At 36.1% G+C, this 9,644-nt stretch overlaps 1 protein-coding gene across 1 annotated transcript; it reads right to left on the reverse strand.

Annotated features, from left to right (window-relative positions):
* Nucleotides 1-1,939: 1,939 nt before the first annotated feature.
* LOC123525053 (uncharacterized) lies at nt 1,940-4,948 on the reverse strand. Its single transcript, XM_045303744.2, has 3 exons — nt 4,505-4,948; nt 3,717-3,939; nt 1,940-2,798 (listed from the first exon to the last, which is right to left on the reverse strand). The coding sequence occupies exons 1-3, from the start codon at nt 4,823-4,825 to the stop codon at nt 2,329-2,331; spliced, it is 1,014 nt and encodes a 337-aa protein (XP_045159679.2). The 5' UTR covers nt 4,826-4,948; the 3' UTR covers nt 1,940-2,328.
* Nucleotides 4,949-9,644: the final 4,696 nt, after the last annotated feature.

Raw genomic sequence — 9,644 nt, forward strand, 5'->3', positions numbered from 1 at the left:
GCGACCTATGGACATGGACTACACTGTATATAGTAGCTAGCCAAAACAACCCAATAATCAAGACAGTAAGGTAAAAAAACACATCTTAAACCTATTATTTTGTTTCACAAAGAAACGTTTCAAATATTATTTCTAATATAAAAATAAACTATAGCTCAGGTGCGTTGCAGAGTTTAACACAAAAATTGCATGCAAAGACCTAATGAACAAAGTTGCCGATAAAGAACCATTGTACACATTTGAACAAGAATGTTTTGTAGTTGATGAAAACGACGTTCCACTGGGCTGGTGCCATTACACACTCGGGTTAGGTACGTTTCTGCGTAGAACAAATTGCCCATAATATAGTTAAATTATACATATTGAAATGGCTGTATGGTTCACGCTGTATAGTATCAGTGAAAGAAATATCTTTTTAATAAGCAAATGCGTATCTTACCACGATTCGGCTGTTATTCAACCATTAGGAATGGAATTATCATCAAAGACGTCCTCAAATTTCGAATTCAAGCTAATTCAGAAATAATCTAAATTCTGCATTCGTAAGAAATAAATACGCGTCTTGATTAGCCCACACACAAGAAAGCCAAATATGCATAATTGGAGTTTAAAGTGTCTTTAGTGACAGAATACTTCTGTCATTTTGATATAATGTCTGTGCTTGTAATCTAAGATAAATAGTATTTCCTTTTATATCAAAGGTTTGATTTTTTAGACTTTGAATTCGAAATTAATGTCTGCAGTCACAGCTGTATAGAGTGGGACTTGGCGGAAACTCATCCCCGGGCATGTTTGTATGCAGGACTAACTATTAATGGAATGAACAGAGAAATGTTTCCGTCTGAGGTATGTCTGTGTTCGCTCAATCAAACAACATGTGTTTAAATGTCATCCACATTTTCAATGATTTGAAAATGACTCCAGATTAACCCATTTCAAAATGAAATACTCTGGCTACCGTATGCAGATGATGCAAAGCAGTCATCAGCAGGTTTTCTTGAAGCTGACTTAAAGCAGCGATATCTGCCAACATTAATCTTCTTGTCACATCGGGTCGTAAGATGAGACGCTTTGGTGATCTAAAACTAAAAAGCACTAAACGGTTTCCGGATGTGCCGTAAAAACATTTTCAAAAGTAAAACATATACCATATATCTTTAACAAACTTATGTTTCTTCAGATATTCTCATTTTAACAGCAAGCCTCATTGATTAATGTCATAAGTAAAATTTAGTTAAACCATTTAGAATACATAATAATACTTAATTCATAGACAAAGACCTCCGTGCCCGAGTGGTTAGGGTCGCTGACTTCAAATCCCCTCATCGATGTTGGTTCGAGCCTCACTCGGGGCAATGAATTCTTCGTGTGAGGAAGCCATCCAGCTGGCTTACGGAAGGTCGGTGGTTCTACCCAGGTGCTCGCTCGTGATGAAATAATACACGGACTTCTTCCACCATCAAAGCTGGAAAGTCGCCATATGATGTTAATTGTGTCGGTGCGACGTTAAACCAAACAAAAAAATAAATAATTCATAGACATAATGAGAAACAAAAGCAAGTGGGTCGGGCTACAAGTTATAACAGCATTCTATTTCAGCCATTCCTCTTCTCGAATGTAAATCAAAGTAGATACTGAACCAATGTCGACTTCCCGAAGTTCCAAGAAGAATTGTCACGTTCTAATGTAAAATTAGTTGTGACTTTTCGCCAGTAGAACCTATCACAAGAAGATAAAGCAAAAGTGTTACATATATGTTTAAACATCATTTCAGTGGGAATATCAAGTAGGTCCCCTGCCTGGTCTGGAAGCTTGTGAGCAGGCGTATATTTCAAGATACATTCTAATGCGGTTAGCCGAGATGAACAATTTATACGTTACATTCACGAGACACTGAAGCGAGATCCGCAATGCATCTAAATTTCAACACAAAACAAACTCGAGAAGATGGGGGAAATTTACAACAATTTGAAAGATACTGTACAGTTAAATATCATTATAATGATTTTGATCTGAGCTAAAAATGTTTTATAATACTTTGTAATTCTGAATATATGAAACATTGCATGAATAGGGAATTTGAGCTGATCAATTTTCATTCACATATAGAACTGATTATGCTAAAATGTCAAATGGTTTAAGAAAAGCGGAGAAAACAATTACAAAAAAAAAACGGATTCATTTTATGAATAAAACAATTTGAATCTTTATGACAATTTGAATCTTTAAGATAATTTAAGAAAAGATATGTTGCCGGCTTATCAATTCATGATCTAATAATAAACGAATGTTTTCATGTCTACCATTATATGTTACTTTAGTGTTTGTCTACAGTTCATCCTTCAATCCAACGTGTTTGGTCACTTTAAAATTGAAGTTATTTTGTTCTTCCTCAAAGTGTGGTTTTGCATCTGCGTGGTCTTCATTATCGCGTAAGATTTCAAACCGCCTCTCCTCAATTTTTATAATATCAGCCATTTCCGCTTCCTGTTGATGTTGTGCCATGTTGTCGCCCGGTAGTTCATGCCTAAAGTTCCCATTAACAGCGAAAAGAAACTGCATTATAGCAGTGTAATTCATTTTCCCGAATTTGTCGACTTCAAATCTGATAGCATCAATTTTTTCTGCTTTTCCGTTTTCAGTGATAATTACAAATAATTCCGGCGGGTTGATGTACATGTCCTTGAGTCCAAGCTTACGTAAATCCTCGCTAGTCGGGCGAACAACTTTTCCAAACAGAAAATATTTTTCAAACCTTTTAGCAATAGCTTTAAATACAGAGGGTGTCTCGTCTTCGTCTGAAATGATCCGAAAGTACGTATCAAATTTGTTTGAAAATATCTAGGGGTATCACTGAGAGTTATTAAATATCCCCAGACACCGCTTTGTTAAAAGAAAAGTTCGGGAGCGAATAACTATGCAATGACTTTACTGATCCTAACAAAATGTGAAGCACAGTTAGTTACACTCCATGGCAGATTTCATGAGGTTCTTGGGTAAGTTAATGAAGAGAACACCATTTTAAGTCTAAGAGGGTGCATCATTTTCAATTCTAAAACGCTAAAATTCTAAAAAAAATGCCTATTGATTCTACCAGGGCCCGATTTATTTCTCTTCTAAACAGAAAAGACTGAAAACTTGTGTTGTTTAAGAAATAATATATCTCATTTAGTGATTTGTCGCTGAAAAAATCATTGTTTGGAGTTCAGATGCGAAGGAATTATATAATAATACGCATCTGAACGACAAACAATGATTTTATTCAAGAGCAAATCACAACATGAGGTATACTGTTTCGATTCTAACACGTTACCAAGTTTTTTTTTTGCAACATATCAAATGCATAAAATACCGGCCAAACTGTAAGATAACTTTGACTTATTTACGCATGAAATATACAAGGTACTGTTTATTTTAATGAGGTTAGCATTTATATATAGATTTGAAGGTACTGTGAAACCACTATTTTCTGTCCTGGGTACCACCAACGATCTTTTAAAGCGATGAACTGTTAAAATCACACGTTTGTTTGTCTTCGTTAGTAATCATAAATGCAAGAACTGTGTTAGAGCTCGAGCTTTGCGCCATTACAACGGTTAACTTAATCGCCACGCTTTCCTTTTTATTAAATTGTATTTAATATTCATAAAAGAAATAAAGGTCGCCAAATCTGGAGCGTTCAGCTACTGGTAAAATACAATATCAACAGTTAATACCTGTAATTATATAAGCCGGAAATTTCGATGGCCGTGACGTAAAGCATTCAAGCAGCAGGTCTCGTATACTGTCTCCTGAAATCCTTTGTGTTTTATCCGGAAGTGATGCAAGAGCTGCCGTGCGAGCCTCGTTCTGGCTATTTACCAAACGCCATTTTCTTTCCTTCGTTTTTCTATCTCCGTATGGATAAAATCTCGCAGGTCCTTGAGAATTGTCGTATTCCTGAAATGTTTTTGAAAAATCATGATAAAGCATTCGAAATATATGCCAGATTCTGCTAAATTCAGGCGCGGAATATTTATAGGCTATAGCAACTGGGCTTATCCTTAAAATGAAATGACATAATTAAGGAAAAAGGAATCTAGTTCAGTTTCAAATGTGTTTATGAAATAATCAGGTTCTACTGTTGCTACCTCAGCGCATCCAAGATACCAGTGGTTTCAACATTTTGCCTTCTTAAAAATATAGTAAAAGCCATGTGTTCTCAGACTGGTCATTTGAACGGTGTGCTAAATTGTGCAGAATTTCGAATTAAAAGTTATTAGATGAATAGATCATGAAGACCTTTTGCAGCGTTTAACAAAGTAACATGAATTCTTGCAAGAATTGTTACATACACATATTTCTACTCTACTGATTTACGCATTCGAAAGTGTGCAGAAACCATATAACAAATCGGTCCGAAGGAATAAAAAATTGTATCCAGGTTCATTTATCTCCCTTGCGTTACAGGTTAGATATCTACTTAAATACTTCCCGGTTCTATATAAACATGAAATGAACTTACCAGCGAATCTATTAAGTCTCTCTCAGTCGTTACATCTATCAGACCAAACCAACATAAACCTCGAAGATGTGTTGCCACTGTCTTCCACTCTTTTTCCACATACCCATCATGAAAAATAACTATCCACGGATCTTGATTTCTTAACAAAGTCTGGGTGAAGTTTTCACTGGTCAGCGGAAACAAGTCCTGGTACCTTTCATCGGGAGAAAAGGCAGGTGTTTTAACATTAATTGTTTCTTCACGACTACTTCTTTCGTCAGTTAATACACAGTTGATATTTATAAAACAAACAAGAACCACATTTATCAATAACTCCGCCATTATTGAACATTTTAAACTCAAACTATCTTAAAACAAGTAAATGCTTAATCGATAGCTAAACAGATAAACTTTGGGAATATACTGAACCAAATCATATTAACTCTACTCGACGTTAACTACATACTTCAAGTTTAAGATTTCAAACTGCACTTTTTACAACAAGGAAGTTTGGATTATTTTATTGAGATTCAATGCATGTATATATTAGATATATATAAGACTTCTTCCTTATTTTCCAGGTTTTAAATTAAAAAGAGAAATATGTGATGCGCCATATTTATTTACTGTTTTTCATTTGTCTCTATTACATGTCATATTACAGATAATTTGTTAGGAAATAAATCAAAGTACGTCTCAACAAGTAACAAATCGCCCTCTAACGTTCTACTTTTGTAGAAAAGAGTTTAACAATGACTAAAAATGTATCTCTTTTTATACAAGACAAGGTTTAAAATAGGCCAAACAGTGAAGAATAATGCCACGTCACTGGCCAGAAAAGTAAACAATAACCAATATTGTCGGATAAATGAATGGCTGTGGTAGTCCAAAGTTGTTTAAATAAATCGTATTTATCAAGTTTGCTGCAGAGTCCTGGAATCATCTTACTTCTTTCACCATTTACAACATAAATCTATGTGATCGCCCTAAGGCATCAAATTAATTCAAATGATTAATGTACTTGCTATATATAGGACCGGACATCATGGCGTTTCCAAAGTATTGGGAGACGCATTGGCCCTGAATAGAAAGTGTAGAATTTCTATAAACAAGTGAATGAAGTATTGCCATGCAATACAAAGTCCCCTACTTTTCTCTACTGCAGAATAACATAATGAACTGATATCTGTCAATGATGTATAAACAATATTGTATTATATATACAATATAATATAACAAAGCACTTGGATTAAAATTTATGTAAAAACCTACAGTTGTTTTCATTTGGAATTTTTATGGCCGATTATAAAGAAGTTAGCATAAAAGTTATAAATAGTAGGAACAAGGTGAAATTAATCCTAAAAAAAAATAAAATATATACACAAGTCCACAAGAAACTCTTTACCTGGTAGAGATAGATCAATATACACCTAAAAATTTGATGTAACATGCATGTTGTACCACAGAAAAGTTGTCTCGATTTTTCCCTACGGCCAGTAATAAAAAAGTTACAATATAATTTATTTATAGTAACAACAAAGGGACATAATTCAAAAAAAGGGTGCCTCATGGTGGTGAACATTTGTGCCAAGTTACATCAAAATCCCTCCGTGCATACAGAAGAAATGCTCCGGACAAAGTCATTCTTGAATTTGACCTCTGACCTCTAAGCATGACCTTGACCTTAGACCCAGGGACCTGGTTCTTGCGCATGACAATTCGTCTCATGGTGGTGAACATTTGTGCCAAGTTACATTAAAATCCCTCCATGCATAAAGAAGAAATGCTCCGGACAAAGTCACTCTTGAATTTGAACTTTGACCTCTAAGTATGACCTTGAACTTAAACCTAGGGCCTGGGCTTTGCGCACAACATGTTGTCTCATCCAAGGGAATGTTTGTGCCAACTGATATTAAAATCCTGTTTTGCATGACAAAGTTATAGACCGGACAGGGAAAAAATCCTATTCACCTTTGATCTCAAAGTGTGACCTTGACCTTTAAGCTAGGTTTCTGGGTGCTGCGCACGACACGTCGTCTCATCATTGGGAACATTTATGCCAAGTAATATTGTAATCCCTTGATGGATGACAGAGTTCTAGACCGGACAGGAAAAAACCATTGACCTTTGGCCTCCAATTGTGACCTTGACCTTTGAGCTAGGGGTCCGGGTTTTGCGCATGACACATTGTCTTATTATGGGGAACATTTGTGTCAAGTAATATCAAAATCCCTTCGTGGATGGCAGAGTTATGGACCGGACAGGAAAAAAGCCTTATTGACCATTGACCCTCAATTATGACCTTGATCTTTGAGCAAGGGATCCGGGATTTGCTCATGACACGTCGTCTCATCATGGGGAACATCTGTGCCAAGTGATATTGAAATCCCTTAATGAATAACAGAGTTATGGACCGGACACGAAACAGACCCTGTTCATGCCATGTTAACATTTGACTGCTAAGTGTGACCTTGACCTTTGAGCTAGGGGTCTGAAAGTTGTGCACGACACATCGTCTTATTATGAGGTACAACTGTGCCAAGTTATTATTAAAATCTCTTTATGGATGGGAGAGTTATGGACCGGACAGGAAAAAAGCCCTGTTGACCTTTGACCTCCAATTGTGACCTTGATCTTTGAGCTAGGGGTCCGGGTATTGTGCACGACACGTCGTCTCATCATGGGAAACATTTGTGCCAAGTAATATTAAAATCCCTTCATGTATGAAAGAGTTATGGACCGGACATGAAATTGCGGATGGACGGAATGACGGAATGACAGAATGATGGAAAAGCGCATTCCTATAGTCCACAAAACTGGTTTTCAACCAGTAGGGGACTAATAACCTTCCACCCCTAATTCTTCCATTATTAATCAATATGCATTATTAGTATGTTCGTGCAAAACGCCCACTCACAAGACTTACTTTATATTACGTAGAACTTACTTGTTTTGTTTTTTTTTCAACCGTGAATTTTATTAGCAACTTTAGGTATCATTAAGCAGTCAATCTAAAGATTCAACAATTAAGTTTTACATCGCATAGGTCACATATTTATTTCAAATAGTAAAAACGATTATTTTGACCACAGTATATTACTCATGTTAAATTTGACGGATAAAAGGTTCGTTTAATACCACCATGCGTCATTTTTTATAAGTTGCAAGGGTGATTCTCAACCGTAAAATTTTCATTAAAACATTAATCAGATTGGATTAGCTAAGATTTTGGAACGTTTTTGGAATGGTGAACGAAATCAACATTCCGTACCGCATCTGTGTAAAGTGGCGACTGGGGCGATATAAGAGAAGATGATAACTGATCAAAATTACCTTATCTTGGCCTCTATTAAAAGAAAAGAAGTTAGATACTTTTCATCAATAAAACAATGAAACGAGAAACAATTACTAAAAGAAGTTACAAGAGGGCCATGATGTCCCTATATCGCTCACCTGAGTACAGTTTTTGCTTGAACACATTTTAAAAATGGCAAACTGATGCTAAAATATTAGAAAGTAGGTCAGTAGGTCACATTCATGGTAACTGAAAAGTCAGTTTTAAGACCGGTATGCAAAACGGTACACGTCATCCAAATTTCAAGGCTGTATCTCAAAAAAAGAAAAATAGAAAGTAGGTTACAGGTTACAGTAAGGTGACACGTAATCACTTGGATACAACAGGTAAATATGTAAACAGTCCACCTATATAACTCATATAACAAGTGACCTCCAGGGCGGGGCCTCTTTTCACCCCAGGGGGATAATTTGAACAATCCTGTTAGAGGTCCGCTAGGCAATGATACATACCAAATATCAAAAGCCTAGGCCTTGAACTTTCAGACAAGAAGACTTTTATTTTTTTCCCTATATAAGTCTATGTTAAATCTGGGATCCCCGGGTAGGGCCTCTTTTCACCCCAGGGTAATAATTTGAACAATTTTTGTAGAGAACCACAAGGCAATGCAACACACCAAATATAAAAAGCATAGGCCTTGCAGTTTCAGACAAGAAGATTTTTAAAGTTTTTTCCTATATAAGTCTAGGTAAAACTTGATGACCCCCGATTCGGGGCCTCTTTTCATCCCAGGGTAATAATTTGAATAATTTTGGTAGAGGACCACAAGGCAATGCTACATATCAAATATCAAAGGTATAGGTCTTGTGGTTTTAGATAAGAAGATTTTTAAAGTTATTTCCTATATAAGTCTATGTAAAACTTGTGACCCCCGGGGTGGGGCCTTTTTTCACCCCAAGGGCACAATTTGAACAATCTTCATAGAGGACCATAAGATGATGTCACATGCCAAATATCAAGGCTCTAAGTCTTGCGGTTTTGGACAAGAAGATTTTTAAAGTTTTTTCTTTCGGACAACCAGAGTTCTGCATGGAATTAAATTCTTTGAACAACTTTGAAAGGGAACCACCCAAGGATCATTCCTGTGAAGTTTGGTGAAATTCTGCCCAGAAGTTTTCAAGGAGAAGATTTTTTTAGAAAATGTTGACGGACACACGACACACGACGGACGACGCACGACGGACATTGAGCGGTCACAAAAGCTCACTTGAGCATTTGACTCAGGTGAGCTAAAAATACATTGTATTAAAAATAAAAATGCTGAATGACCAGTTTCGAGGTGTTTTGCATCTATCCGAAACCTGATTGCTCTACCTACTCGGCTAGCCAGTAATTTTGCAAAAATTTCTACTTTTGCATAAACATGATATTGAATGACAAAGTAAATCCGAATATCTAACAATTCCTTTAAATTAAACTCCGCTGAAATCCTAAGTTTCTTAGGGCAACGTTTAAAGGCTTTGATTAAAATGTGGCTGCCACATTTTTGTTATGCACATAAACAGGGGGTCGAACGTGTTTGGGTTCGTTAAAAGTTTATGCGAGAGCAAAAGGTTAATTAAAAGAAAATGGCGGATATAAGCGAAAGTGAAAGTAGGTAAGTACATATTTTAGCCATTTTATCTCAAGTTTGCTGATTTAAAGAATAAAGTCGTCTGTACATCGTGTGACGACTATATTGAAGAGTATGTTACAAGTTATAACAACGCGCGATGAAGTGTGTTAAAAAGTTATTGAATGCATAAGTTGTTTTGTTTGTAAACAACACGTGGACACGCCATCTGAAGAAATGCTGCAAACAAGCTA

The sequence above is a fragment of the Mercenaria mercenaria genome, chromosome 3, assembly GCF_021730395.1.
Source record: "Mercenaria mercenaria strain notata chromosome 3, MADL_Memer_1, whole genome shotgun sequence".
Lineage (NCBI taxonomy): Eukaryota > Metazoa > Mollusca > Bivalvia > Venerida > Veneridae > Mercenaria > Mercenaria mercenaria.

Coding starts and splice junctions, on each gene's coding strand:
- LOC123525053 (XM_045303744.2), bottom strand. CDS start 4,825: ATGGCGGAGTTATTGATAAATGTGGTTCTTGTTTGTTTTATAAATATC. Junction 3,940..4,504: donor GAGACTTAATAGATTCGCTG/GTAAGTTCATTT, acceptor AAAACATTTCAG/GAATACGACAATTCTCAAGG. Junction 2,799..3,716: donor TCCGGCTTATATAATTACAG/GTATTAACTGTT, acceptor GGATCATTTCAG/ACGAAGACGAGACACCCTCT.